The sequence below is a fragment of the Lissotriton helveticus genome, chromosome 8 (genome assembly GCF_964261635.1).
Source record: "Lissotriton helveticus chromosome 8, aLisHel1.1, whole genome shotgun sequence".
Lineage (NCBI taxonomy): Eukaryota > Metazoa > Chordata > Amphibia > Caudata > Salamandridae > Lissotriton > Lissotriton helveticus.
Window position 1 is genome coordinate 753561257 of NC_136069.1, and position 15600 is coordinate 753576856.

General features: G+C 45.1%; 1 protein-coding gene across 6 annotated transcripts in view; it reads right to left on the minus strand.

Moving 5' to 3' along the window:
* SHROOM2 (shroom family member 2) overlaps window positions 1-15600 on the minus strand; it is a 904672-nt gene that overhangs the window by 138646 nt on the left and 750426 nt on the right. For 5 of the 6 annotated variants that reach the window (XM_078657588.1, XM_078657589.1, XM_078657591.1 and 2 more), the window contains one exon: window positions 10575-11336. The exons of the other annotated variant lie outside the window; for it this stretch is intronic. In XM_078657588.1, the coding sequence (XP_078513714.1) occupies window positions 10575-11336 (762 nt within the window). The remainder of the gene's footprint in view (window positions 1-10574; window positions 11337-15600) is intronic. 6 annotated transcript variants of the gene reach the window in all.

Below are 15600 nucleotides of genomic sequence, written 5' to 3' on the forward strand. Positions count from 1 at the left end.
CAGTCAAAGTGTTGTAAGCAAGTCGACGCGGCGTTTCGGTGTTACTCAGTCTTGACACCTTCTTCAGGACATAAACATTTGACTTCTTATCTACAAGCAAATAACAAGATTTTAACATCACAATATAATCTGGCTGTTAGCGTTTTTCTACATGCCCTGCTCTTAAAACTCATTGTCTGATATTTAATATATACTTTAACATCAATCCCACTGGCAGCTTTAAATCCATTGTTGACTAATGCTGTAAGACTTACACGACACAAAGTTAATTTGACCCTATCTAGATAAAACATTTTATGTGTACCTTTATCTTGTATTGGAGAAGCTTGTCAATTGCTATCTCTGTTGGTGTTTAGTTCTCACCAGGTTTTCTTCACAGGGTTTCATGTACATGTGAAAAGTCTAAATATAACAAAACAGAAAGTACCGCTCCTTAGTTATATTGCTAGTACTCCACCTGCCATCAATCCTTAAGGCAGTGGTAGATTTATTTACCTTATATTTAGGACTGGCAATCGTCAGTTTACACGGAGGAACCACCGTTATTGATAGAGGGGGCTTCCTTTAGGGACTGGTTCGATAGTTTGTTGAAGAAATTTTTCCCATTATTCTTGTCCTTAATGTAAAAAATGGAATTGTTTAAGTATTTAGGGGTCTGCTGTCTTTGAACGTTATCACTAATGTGCCAGGAAGTCCCCGTTTCGTTACTCACCCCTTGAATGTGGGTAGATGTTCAGATTATGGCTATTAGTGCTCTCCGCACCTGTCCGGGCCTTTAGATGCAACCATGGAATTCAGGGTCTAAAAACATAAGTATTATTAAGAGTTAACGTTCTCCTTGTATTTCCCTTCAGGAGTCACTCTTTATTCTTTCCATTATTGAATTTTAACTCTATTGCCTGCTTCTGTTTCGAAACAGAAGCATTAGTGATAACGTTCAAAGACAGCAGACCCCTAAATACTTAAACAATTCCATTTTTTACATTAAGGACAAGAATAATGGGAAGAATTTCTTCAACAAACTATCGAACCAGTCCCTAAAGGAAGCCCCCTCTATCAATAACGGTGGTTCCTCCGTGTAAACTGACGATTGCCAGTCCTAAATATAAGGTAAATAAATCTACCACTGCCTTAAGGATTGATGGCAGGTGGAGTACTAGCAATATAACTAAGGAGCGGTACTTTCTGTTTTGTTATATTTAGACTTTTCACATGTACATGAAACCCTGTGAAGAAAACCTGGTGAGAACTAAACACCAACAGAGATAGCAATTGACAAGCTTCTCCAATACAAGATAAAGGTACACATAAAATGTTTTATCTAGATAGGGTCAAATTAACTTTGTGTCGTGTAAGTCTTACAGCATTAGTCAACAATGGATTTAAAGCTGCCAGTGGGATTGATGTTAAAGTATATATTAAATATCAGACAATGAGTTTTAAGAGCAGGGCATGTAGAAAAACGCTAACAGCCAGATTATATTGTGATGTTAAAATCTTGTTATTTGCTTGTAGATAAGAAGTCAAATGTTTATGTCCTGAAGAAGGTGTCAAGACTGAGTAACACCGAAACGCCGCGTCGACTTGCTTACAACATTTTGACTGTGTATAATTTTAATATTGTCACCATCTTAGATGGTTATTTTATATTTTACATATTGTTTATATTTTAGACTGTAACCCAGTTGGGAGGCTCCAAATAAATTTTTGTACATCTTTATAATTATTCAGTAGCGTTTTTACTTTTACATGTTGTGTGAGTTTGCTTAGACCTAGTCCTGCATTTATGTCTGATGTGTCCATTTGACAATCCACTGAGTATTTGACTACCCTAATCTTCCCCATGCAGCTTTTTTCTCAGCGATCCTAGTCTGCCACTACTCTAACAGGGATTTGTTGATTGTGCATGACTGAATATTCCCCCTCCCTGAAAAAGAATACAGGGGATCCTCCACTCTTTTTTAACTCAAAGCAGTTATCAAATAATGGCTGAAAATGTTTTTCACAAAGGAATTCCAAGCTGTAAACGAGCTTAGCAAAAGATTTCCATTCTCCAAAATAACTTCTTCCACAGAGCAGCAGAAAGGACGTGCAAAAGGTTGATGTTGCTAAGACAAAATAGTGCTCTAAAGAAGTAATGATAAATCTACTAAGCAATCCTCATCAGACCATCCTGCTGGGACAAAGCTTCTTCAAGAGCAATTATCTTCTCTTCTTCTCCACTAGCTAGGACATTCAATCTTTCTTTGCCCACAAAACTGCCTTAAACCATGACTTAAAGGATTTAGCACAAGCAATGAGAAGGAATTAGGGGGTTGCAGTCACCTGCATGCACGAAACTGGCAGGGAGCTGGAATAACAACTTGGGAGCCCCTGCATGTGGATGTCTGGGTAGTAGTCCACGTCCCTACCCAGAACACAGCTCTTGTTCTGAGTTTAACAGCATCAGTAGGTTTCTGGCACCAGTAGTTTCCGGGTGCAGACACATCTGAGCATCACTGAATAGTGTAATTCAAGTAAAATAAAGGATACAAATTAAAAAGCAGCCTCTAATACCTCCTTTTACATTAAAAAAAAGTCTACAGAGCTTCACCCTTACAGAAAAAAAAATTCCACTGGCATTCTTAACCTAACCAACTACTGTTCCACATAAAACATATTATTCTTCTCCAATGGCACAGTCCTCATACAAGCCAACAATGATAATCTGGAAGCTTTTGACTCCTTATTTCCCTCTCTCAAGTCCGCCCCCCTCCCCATCTCGCATCAACACCCTCACCATCCTCTCCCTCTACAATCAGAGATGATCGCGACACGACCCACCCCGATCCACACAAAGCCCGTCTGGCTCCCCCCCCCCGCCTCATCCCATCCTCCTCGCCCATCCATCCACCACCAACAGGAAACGCAACTCTCACCCCCTTCGCCCCCCCTTAACCCCCCACAATTACTGCCCACCCCCGAGGACATTCACCCCCCGGTCAACAGGCAGTCCACAGCCAACGAGCCTCCCCTCCAATGTCCCCCCAACTCTCAAACATCCCCCCCATCCTCCTCCCGACCCTCTCCCCTTCCCTCCCATGTCCAATCTCCCACCCAGCCCTCTTCCCACACCACCCCCTCCCTCTACCCGATCCCTATCTCTCAACTTACTCTCCCTAACCACATCCCGCCCGGCCCCACTGCAGATGCCCACAACACCTCCATTGATTCCATAACCAGACGGCTCTCAGCCTTGGAAAAACAGGTCGACTCCATCACCCAAGGCCTTACAGTAACACTCCTCAACCTCGGTTTTGCCTGTACTCCCGTCAAACACCCTACCCGAACACCCCTCCTCGCCAACCCCAACATCACCCAGGGTCCCATAGTACCCCTCAGTACTCAATGTAATACCCCCAAACCTTCCAATACCCCTCCCCTAACGCCCCTCCTCGCCAATGCCATCATCACCCAGGGACCCACAGAAGCCCTCAACACTCACCCGATTGATCCCTACCCCAAGGTCCTGGCTTCCAGTCCCAAAAAACTGAACTCCCCAGAACCTCACGGACCAAGCCTCCGACAACTAACCCATCTCACTCCCTAGCAGGCTCAAAACACCTGACCACCAGACCACTCAGATCAGAAGCCCCCATGTCAGACAGTGAAGCAGCATTACTAGCCACGACCTACGACTCTCCCATCTCAGTCTCACCTAAATCTAAAATCCAAGTAATCACTGGTTTCCGGAAAGATCAACCCACCCTCAAACGACAAAGACTACCAGTCCTCACCGCCATACCCAGAGAAGTTAAAGACAAAACCACCAGCACTCAGGAGAGAATCACCAACTGCCTCCTAATGAACTGCAGATCGGCCTCATTACATGCAACGGACATAGCTGAAGCCATCCTCACACACGAAATAGACGTTGCGTTCCTCACTGAGACCTGGCTTAATAAGTCATCTCCCCCCTGCCTAGACATGCTGGTTCCACCGGGATTCTCCCTCATCTCCAAAGACAGGATAGAACAACGAGGAGGTGGAGTTGCTATCATCCACAAGGACAGCTGGAACATCACAGAAACCTCCCCCTTTGAATACAACTCATTTGAATGCCTATCCGCTTCCATCAAAACCAAAGACAATGACTCTCTACTCTGCCATCTTCTTTATCACCCCCCAGGCAGAAACAATGAGTTTGGAGACCAACTATCCAACCTGATCGCTCAAGACGCTCTCGATGACTCCAAAAACATAATTCTTGGTGACCTGAATCTCCGATGGAATGAATCCCATAACCCTCTAATTAGATCACTATCCAACCTCCTCACCGACAACAACCTCACTCAACATTGCACCGAGGAGACACATTACAAAGGAGCCACATTGGACGCCATCATTGCACAAAAGAATTCAATCACGATCAACCACATACTCCCTGTTGACTGGTCAGATCACCATATGATCCTATTTCACATTAATCACCCCATCATCCCGCTTAAACCTCCCCAAGACCCACCCAAATGGTCAAGAAACCTCTCCCAAGTCCCCCTAGACATTCTAGAAGGGCAGCTAAGTTCTCTTCTTCTAGACAACTCCCCACATCTTTCGACCAACGAACTCACTGACCACTACAACTCTGAGCTAGTCTCCATTCTCGATAATCTAGCTCCTCCAAAGCTCAAAAGAAGCCGCGCCACCCCATCCAGAATGTGGTTCAATGCGGACCTCAACGCAGAAAGAAGATCATTGAGAGCCAAAGAAAGAAAGTGGAGAAACAACCCAACAACCACCCTTCGCCTACAACTAAAACCAGCCCGCAAGAAGTATAACAACGATATCAAAAGCAAGAAATCCAGCTTCTTCCGAGAGGCTCTAGCCAACTCCAAAAACAGACCTAAGGAGCTCTTCAACATAATCAGACATCAAACATCCAAGCCTCTAACCCCACCCTTGCAAGCGTCCAAAGAACTTTGCGATAACTTCGCCAGCTTTTTCAACGACAAGGTCCTAAAAATTGAACTATCTCTAGACATCAGTAACGCGGCCATCCCTCAGACCCTCCTCTCTGGCCCCCCCCCCGCCCCGTGGCTAAGCTTTCGCCACGTGCAGGAAACTGAGATAATCTCGCTGATCTCGACCTCCAAACCATCAGCTCACATCTCAGACCCCATTCCTCCCTCACTAGTCAAAAAAATGAAGCTCACTTTAGCTCCCATCTGGGGCAAAATCATAAACAGCTCCCTACAAAGCGGAGTGGTCCCTGACTGCCTAAAAATGGGACAAGTCACTCCTTTGCTGAAAAAACCCGGTCTTGACTCTGCAGACTTAAACAATTTCAGACCGATATCTAACCTCCCTCTACTCGCCAAAACACTGGAACGCTGTGTTCTTCTGCAACTGACTCATCATCTGGATAACATCAATCTCCTCGATCCCCTCCAATCTGGCTTCAGACAAGGCCACAGCACAGAAACCGCGATGCTGAACATCATAGATGACATTCACGGTTCTCTTGACGCTGACAAGTGCTGCCTTCTCATACTCCTTGATCTATCCGCAGCTTTCGACACGGTAGACCATAAGCTCCTCATCAAAACTCTGCAAGCAAGAGCTGGCCTCGGCGAAGTTGTTCTTGATTGGTTTTCTTCCTTTCTCCACAACCGTTCGCAAATAATAAAACTGAAGAACTTCACCTCTGAAACGCAGCAAGTCAACAAGGGTGTCCCCCAAGGATCAGTACTTTCACCTCAGCTCTTCAACATCTATATGGAACCGCTCGCCAAACTACTCAGGAATGCCAATATCCTCTTCCACCTCTACGCGGATGACACGCAGATCTACCTGGAAACCTCCTCGCTTAATGACATCCACAGACTAAATGCTGTCTTAAAAGATGTTCAAGACTGGCTGACAAAAAACCATCTGAAACTCAATCCCGACAAGACCGAAACTCTTCTCATCTCAAACAAAGAAGACAATCCTCAAATCACTGAATGGCTGAAGTCGATCGACGCTCTTAAAGGTTCTCTCACGCCAACTGATTCTGTCAAATCCCTGGGTTTCACCCTTGACCCCAAATTAACCCTGACAAACCACATTAAGAACTCAGCAAAAAGTGCTTTCTTCAACCTCAGACAGCTGAATAAAATAAAACCTTTTATTCCAAACAAAGACCTCAAACTAGCCACCCAATCTCTAGTTCTATCTAGACTGGACTATGGGAACTCAATCCTTACAGGCATACCCAAATCACACTTGGCTCCATTAAAAACAACACTACATGCGGCAGCAAGAATGATCACAGGATGCAAAAAATTTGACCAAATCTCCCCAGCACTCAAAGAACTTGAATGGCTTCCGGTGGAAATGCGTAGCTCCTTCAGAACGGCCTGCCTAACACACAAGGCCCTCCACACCGGTAAACCAGAATACTTGGCTAACAAGCTCAAAAAAGCAGGCCAAAGCAGATATTTGAGAAGCTCCAACTCCCTGTTGCTCATCCCACCAAAAACCAGAAAGAAGAAAACTGCGGACTGCTCCTTCACTGGAAATGCCCCAAAATATGGAACTCTATCCCCCCTCATATCAGAACTCTACCTTCCTATCCGGACTTTAAGATCCAACTCAAATCCTTGTTCCTCACCCGTTCCCTGGGTCCTAGATAACTAGGATCTCCCTCTGAACTATGTGCTATCTCTGTATCCTTCTACCAAAAGGCCTACTGTTACGAACTTCTCCTCCCCCAACATTGTCTTTGAGAACTGCCTTTATTTCTTACGTATCTTTTTGCTCACCATGCCTTTCCTTTTACTGTAAAGCGCTCTGCTACCTTCGGGTCTTGTTAGCGCTATAGAAAACTTCTAAATAAATAATAATAATAAAAATATTCTATGCAAACATAATTGAAAGGGTTAGGATTAGGAAACCCTCAGCTTCTCATGGGTGCGCTGGGCAAGTGTCGGGTCTCCAAAATCTAAAGAACATTAATCATTAACGCCCCAGGCACTTTGGACCACCTCAGAACCCAGTGGAAGAACTGGCGGGGTCCCCTTAAAGACGATGACTGGCAGTACACACTGATGGCGCCTAGGATCATTACCATCTCTTTCAGGTTGTGCCTGAGAGGTGTGGCGCAGCGGCCAGGGCAGCTGGAACCGGAGCGCAGGGCTCAGGGTTCGATCCCTGGTGCTGGTGGCAGCTCAGCTCAGCACCATGTGTCTCTGGGCAATAGCTCACTTAATCTCCCCGACGACCTTCAGCGCCTTGAGATCCTTCATAGTGAGTAGTTCGTACTTTACAAATACTAGATTTATTTATTATTTATTTAGATTTATTCAAACATATGACCCATATGATGCTTATCTTGCCCTGGCTAGACTGCATTGAGCGGGTCTCCTCCCTGAACCCACTTACCCTTGCTGTAGAGTTGCCCCAGCTGATTTCTATCATATGGTGTGGTTATGTACTAAGATTCAAGAGATTTGGTCTGCATTGGTTGGTGAGTTAACCCAAGTGCAGGGATGGGAGGTCACCCTTTCTTCCTTGATGCTCTTGTTGGGAGTAGGGTGAACAACCGTCCGTAAATTTCACGGACAGTCCGTAAATTGGACCTCACGTCCGTTGTCCGTGAGGATCTTTTTAATGGACGCCGTTTGTCTGTAATTTTGGCCATCACAGGGAGCAGCACTGCTCCCTGCGAGAAGCCTCGAGCCCCTTGATGCTGGCGCCTCGCACTCCTCCTCGGAGCACTAGAGCAGCCCCACCCGCCCATTGTCATTCTGTATGGAGCTGATGATTGCCACATACAGAATGACAATGGGCGAGTCTGAAGTGTTACCGCATGCGGTGGGCCTCCTCCTGCCTCGGTCTAGGGCAGCGCATTTTGTTAGATGGAAGGAATTGTGCAAACACGCACAGGCTGCTACAGAATCCAGTTCATTCAAAGAAGCTGGTGAAAAAAAGTTGAAAAGAAGGGGCCCGGGCTAGAGTTCTTTCAGTCTCATCATTTTAGCAAAGTGCAGTTTCAATATTATATTGAACAAAGCCATGATTGCTGCATTTTTATTTTATGCATCTAACAACCACTGACAAAGCCAATACTTCTGGCTAGTTGTAGGTGTAACGTTACTTGTGTTATATATCTGGATACAATGACAGAAGAGGCAAAATACCAGTCCGGTGGCACACTATGCTAAACACAGATTTTTAGCTTAGTTGTTTTAAGCCCCGCCCTTAATTACATCAAACACCCCCTTTTGAGAGACGCCCCCCCCCTTTTTTCATCCCGCTTAAAGCCCTGGAAACAACACCATATAACAGTCGCCTCAAGTCCTAGCACTGCATCATGCATGACTCATGCCTTCCACTTTTTCAGATTGCCTATGTGCAGGGGCATAGTGAACCCTCCGCCACCACACCCCTTGCATTAGGAACTACAGCAAGGGTGACATTTTTGATGGGCCTCTTCTGTCTGGAACTCTGCAGATGAAGACTCAGTTCATAATTAATATGAAAGGGTTGGCGCGTGAGTAAATGAAGGGATGGGTGGATGGATGGATTGGTGAATGGATGATTGAAAAGGTGAATAGATGGATAATGGGCCAAAGGATGGATGAATGAGTGAAAGGGTAGATGATCGGTGAGTGAATGGGTGGATGGATGAGTGAAATGATGGATGAGTGATAGGGTCAATGGATGGATTCACGAGTGGATGAGTAGATGGATAAGTGGGTGGATGGATGGAAGGAAGGATGGCTAAGTGAAAGGGTCGATGGAGAGAGAAAGGGAGGATGGATTGATGACTGAAAAGGTGAATGGGTAAAAGGAGGAGTGACTGGATGGATGAGTAAGTGAAAGGATAGCTGGATGGGTGAAAGGGTAAATGGCGGGATGGAAGAGTGAATGGATTAGTGTACGGATGGATAGGGTAAAAAGGTGGATGGATAGATGAGTGAAATGATGGCTGAAAGGATACATAATGGATAGGTTTGCAAATGGATGAATAGGTTTGGATATAAATGGGATTACTTATATACTATTGCGCGACCTCCTTTGATGTGTCTGTAAAACCTACCTTTTGTCCCGAAGATTTGTCCTGAATTTTGACCCCCCTGTCCTGAATTTTTGTCCTGAATTTTGACCCTTTGTCCTGAATTTTTACACTCACTGTCCTGAATTTGCACCTATGACAGTTGGTCACCCTAGTTGGTAGTCCTTGTAGGCTAAGGGGGAACTAGAGCTGATCGAAAGTTCTTGGTCACGGACCTTATGGTTACCAAGCGAAACATGGCCACTTGTTAGTAAAAGTGGCGACGGGGATGGACTAGTGTGCACAACAAGAGAAACCAATCTATGAAGTCTCCCCTAAAGCATGGTCGAGCATGGGTAAAATGGCTTGGTCAATTACCTTAGGGTCACACTTAGGGATTGCACTATATCGCTTTGTGCTGCGATATAGTGCAAGTTAATAGCTTGTTAAGTGATCAAATGCTGTATTATCTCTCCGATATGCTAAATTTGTGTATAATGTGTTATATTCTCTAAGCAAAAATTCAGTAAAGTCTGTTTATAAAAAAAAGAAGCCCTCAGCTTACATTTTCTAATTTGCCACTGTACACTCTTCCAAAGCATGTGAGGTTATTACTAGGGAGTACAGGCAAATATTGGGATAAACAACGCACTCTACAACACACTACAATGTAGATTCCTTCAAAGAGTTTCCTTATCATATGTCAGTGAAAAGCCGGCATACGTATTTTCAATGCTAATGGTAATACACATACATGCAAATATCCATAAATGCCTCCCCTGCAAATGGATATGTGGACAAAGGTGTCTTCAATTTTGTGTGGGGGCAACAAGGGCTTTTGACATAATCATTAAGGCAAGTGGACATTTGGAGTTGCCACCCCTGCGTGCCAAGAAATAAGATGAAAAAGCCTACCTGGATTATCCCTTCTAAGTAAAAAACACAATTAGATTTTTTTATGAATTCAGGAAGGCATTGAAAACGGATGGCAGCATCACATTCTGAAAGACTTGTAGGAAGACAGTAAAGCTGGAATAGAGACACTTGCCCTTGGCAGGACGTATCTTGATACCAAATATAGAATACATTGCAAAACCCATTAGTTTAAGGAGAAGATAGAGGTTTACCAAGAGTAGAAAGCTACATTCAGCACAAGTAAAATACATGGCCTCCCAATGTTTTTTAGACAACTGAACACACACTTTCAGAGATGGTCTCACAACCACTGCTGGTGGTCCCAGGCATGAAAATCTCGTAAGTAGCGTGGCCATCACTATGAACCTGGCATTCCAGAGGCAGATGGGCTGCCTAGTTAAGGGTTTCTACCCGCAGAGCCAGCTAAGGCTCTACGAGTGTAAACTCTGTGCTCTAAATGAGGCAAGCGAACAGTGAGTTTGGGAGGGTGTGCGCACCACCGATTTATGTTGTGGTTCCCACTCTGCCAAACTCTAAAAGCCCCTATTGTCTTCCTGAGTAAAAGTCATATTTGATTAAACTCTCCGCGGTCCAATATAAAGACCCTCTTAAAGACAAAACTATACTAGCTCTGTGAGAATACCTGGTTGGGTTTTCATCCTGCACAGGCACAGGAGGCTTGTCGGTCAGCTTCTGCGGAGCAAACTGTGGTGAAGGGGACCTCGAGTTTTCCATTCTCGGCTTGTGAAGATAGCGGTGCTTTGAGGATGGTGCCGATTCAGATTTGTGGTGAGTTTTCACCATGGGCAGGTGGTCATTCTTCAAAGGCGAGATGTGGAGTGGCTCCTGCAGCTGAGCCTGACTGCTCATAGGTATTTCGGGGAAAGCTGAGGGGCTTTGTGTGTGGGGCGAGTGACTGGTGCCTACATCGACAGCGAGGGGAGAATAGGACGGACTGGTCTTCTTTGGCGCTGTCAGTAGAGACTCCGAAGAGGTTGCAAGAGATGAGCTGGAACCACTCTGCCGGGTGTACTTGGTACTATTGTCAAATTTGGGTGGGGGTGGCCTTTGAGGGGCAGGGCCACGTTTTTTGTTCAGTACTGTGCTGTCTGTCTGCTGACTATCCTCATCTCGACTCTGAGGCTCGGGGCACTTCTCAGTCTCGGTGTGTGGGACAGTGTAAGGGAATGAGGGGGCAGTGTTGCTTTCCTGAATCAAGATGTCCGGTGAGTAGCGGTAATCACTTGGTAATGTCCCAGAGCGGCCCCGGTTGTCCTGCGACACGCCTGTATTTTCTCTAGCATGAACTGATCTATTGGATAGCCTTCGCTTCTGTCTTGCGTTCTGGTTTACAGCGAGCAATTTCTTTTCAAGGCTGCTTCCTTGTTGCCCAGTGTTGATATGGCTAGAGAAAAGCAGAAGAAAACAGAAGTTATCAGTTTATTGGCATTCCTGTAATTTTTTTTTAACAATTTACATTTTTTTAAACTTTGGATGAACTTACGAAGCTGAAGTCTGCATAATACCTGCTGGGACCCACTGAAAAAGACGTTATATCTGCGCTAATGTAATGTGATTGGTTGCAACACTCGTTGTCAGCCTACATCATTTGTGTTGTCAGAGAAGATTAGACACAACTTCGAGCTAACCAAAGCAGTTCAAGGCACATGACAGGCCACATCATGCGAGTCTTGTTTTGTTTTCAAAGGAAACAGCTTTAGCGCTGGGAATGAAGTTGGCTTACGTTTGTGTCGAACCTTTAACAACAAAAACGTGTGCATATTCCGAGGACAGTCGGAAAAGAAGATACATGGCACACGGTGGTGCAACACTACAGGAAGCTCTCGTGCAATAACACAATGAATTCTATGACCCACTTGACATCCGCTTATCCGGGGAAGGCAGTCAACTGGCTGCCAGGTTTGCTTCTTCTCATTCTGAAAATCATCTCCATGGCACAGGTAGGCCCACCATGACATCCGGGCACGTGGAGCTCACTAGGGAGAGCATTAAGCTCATATTCTTCCCCAACTGTCCGTCACAAGACTCAAATACACTTCAGCGAGCCCAAAAGGAGTCTGGGATTTTATTAATCACATTCAATATTGTTAGTACAGTATCTGTAATCTAGTATCAGTGCATTTGTAGTGGGAGAGTATTACTTATCTACGAACAAATGTACTTTATTTTCTTACTACAGAGGTCTTCTGACTCCAAAACATACATGTAATAAAAAAAAGTCACTACTTGCGTGAAATCATTTACTACAGGTTAGTACTGACCCATTCTGTTTACCATCTTTCCACCTGCTGCTGCCAGTTTAACCCTGTGATCTCCCCAAAGAGGAAGGGAACCCTGCCTGACATTCTGATTCTAGAGACCGGCCAGCCATCTGTACCGGCCAGCCATGCGTACCGGCCAGTCATGCGTACCGGCCAGCCATGCGTACCGGCCAGCCATGCGTACCGGCCAGCCATGCGTACCGGCCATCCATGCATACCGGCCATCCATGCATACCTGCACATACCCAACTCTCACGGCTGCATCTCCCAGTGACAGCAGAAGGTGCAAGCAGGCTGGGAGGCATGGAAAAGGCAGGTGTCCTCCCACACTACTTCCAGCCCGCTCGTCTTTCCACCTTTCCCTGCTTCAGACACTGCTAGCAATTCATTGGAGTAGGCACTCATAGAGCAGGCTCAGCGTCACAAATGGACCGTTTTTCATCTGTCCCTGAAGACCTAACAAGGTCCTGCTTTGCTGCTGGAAATCCTCCTCCTATCCAGCAATACACGATCCACAGTTAAGGAGTGAATCTAATGGAGGTGGTTGTTGTTGCTCCGCAGCCACACTGGACAAATAAGTTGAGGAGCCTAAGCAAACATAATTTAGTAGTATGGGTTAAGAGACCCTTAATGGAACATGAAACATTGATAAGTTTGCCTCGGAGTTGCTGCCCTTACAAAGACACTCAGCCTGAAGCCACAGGCCTCTCTCTATACGATAATGTTAATTAACTGAGGCATGCAATGTCCTTATAACCTATATGTGGGCACCTCTCATATACCAACATGTCCTCAGAGCACTGTATCACCTTCAAAAGACTATAAAAATTACTATCATCTCTGACATAACTTTTCAATATACTTTCCATATAGTTAACGTCCTGCCAGCACAGAAATAAAACATGATACGTACCATGTACTAAAATAGTAAAGTCATCACAACCGTGCCTTTTCTTTAGGCACGTCTGGCAGGGGTTGCAGTTATTGCATTTTCACTGCTGTTTCAGTGGCATGAGAATTATGGACACCTAGATCTTTTCTACAACAGATTCAATCAAAATGAAAGAGGCACCCTGTGTCCAGAGTCAATGCTATAATACTACCAGGAGGCATTATTGTACTAGCGTTTCTCAATATATCACAGCACACGCTATGGTAGCTCTGGGCAGCATGCGTCCCTCAGTGCTTAGACTTTCCGGGAGCTACCATGCTCCTCAGTGTTCCTCCTATGATCCAGATCACTACCATGATCAGGTCCGTTTCTTTGCTGTAAAGTACACAGATAACTGTGGAATTCCGTATGGGACATCCTAGGGCCACAGGAGTGACCACACTTCTGCCTGCTGATTATGCACACTTTACCCATACAAGTGCATTGTTGTCCTAGTGGCTTTTCCATAACTTCCAAACGGGATTTTCATGACCATGTGAATAGGTTTTATTGTTATTTTCAGGGGTTCGTTATTTTTATTTTTAGAAAATTTGTTTAGCACTTTTAAATAGACGTAATCAAATGAAAACGAAGGATAAAATCAAACAAAAACACATGAATGAATTCCAGCTTACATCCAGTCTTCTGGGGCAGCAGGCAGGCAACAGCACAGAACCTTCAACAACGGCTCTCCAACTCAGGGCCCTCATAGTCTCGCCCAGGGGAGGACAGATGTCCGCTGAACATGTCTAAGCCCAATAAAAAGACCGCAATCCACGAGGTGGTGAATACCCCCAGGTACACAGTCAATGGCTCCTACAACATCCTGAATAGGTCAAACACCCTACGGCTATTGGGACACACTGCCCCTCTGGCACGGATTACGTCAGAAAACCTGGAGTGAGTAAAGTTCAGAAGGCTTGACAGCGATACCCACGGAGTCTCCAACTTAGTGGGATTCAGTCAACAGCATATCCAACAGGGAGTTCTTAGAGAAGCTCAACAAATAGCACGCTGGGGCACTGACGTCCAAGCACCCAGCCAGTCGAAATATGCACCACGATGGGAGGGGGGGCTCCATCAATTCTGAAAGGATCAAACAACTATAGTACAGGAGGGAGAAACATCGGTGCACGACCAAGCACCCCGATAAATATCTCTAGTACCCACAGATATAGCCAGCGCAGAGAGCAAACGAGACAGATCGAGCAGGCTTCAACGGAGGGACCCTGGCTACAGCATCCCTAACCAAAGACGAAATCTCGTCAGCACAGAAATGAGAATGGGGAAACCCACTGACCACCAACAACAACTAACTACTGAACATCAACCAAAACTAACGCTCATTTAATGGAACATTGCAGGGCTAAGTCAAATTTTTAGGGACAAGGTAACACAGGATTACCTTGCAAAAGGAGACATATTGTGCTTTCAGGAAACCTGGGCAATGTCAACAACTCCACTTGTTGGCTTTATGAACATCATATAGCTGCGACGAAAAAGAACATCTTTTGTCGCCCATTAGGAGACCTGTCTGTTTTCTTAAGTCACGCCTGCTAACTCAAAACCACAGTAATAAGAGTAAAAACTCCTGACCTGCAAGCCATGACAATCAAGGGGCTCGGTGCGAGGCAACTGCCTTCTGCTAATAAACTGTTGTATTAATCCAACAAAGAGCCGAACGCAATCTTCCATGGAAGTTTTCACCAGCACTCTAGAAGTAGTACTAATTAAATTCAAACATCACAATCTAATCATTGCCGGAGATTTTAACACAAGAGGACTGGATCATACTTTAGACTCGCTGGGAAAGTTGGGGTCCTTGCTCTCGCTTCTTAAAAGCTTTAAGTTATAAACAACTCACGGCATAAAAAAAAAGTAGCTTCTCCTCGTGGTGCCCCAAGCCGAACTTTAGGAATATATCTACAATAGATTACATCCTAATTAATGAGAGGCAGAGCAACAAGCTGAGTAACTTCGCAGTGGACAACAGAGGGGAAAATGACCACTGAGTGCTAGCTTCCACCTTGCAATGCAACCAGCGGACATGGCAGACACATGGGAGAAGAGTGATTTAGAGCCCGTAAAAGAATAAAATGGACCATCAATCTCGGTGACAGACTGTCGGAGTATGTAGCATTGAGGAAAGAAGACCCTCAGACCGGATCCACAACAAACATAATAGGCTACTAGGAAATCCTGATGGGGGATTTACAGAAGAATCTGGGCAATGGCCATCACTCAAAAAGAGACCCAGTATAGAACTATCGCCTCCTGTGCCATAAGCATCAAAGTGCCCGACACAATACAAACGCACTCCTAGGAAGGCACTCAAGGCAAAAAAGAAAGGTGGAATATTGTCGGAGGTGATGCCATAGCTGCTCTGAGGACAGCATACCCGAAGAAAGCATGGGAGCACAACAGAAAGCTCACGAATAGAAATGGTTTAAAGTGAT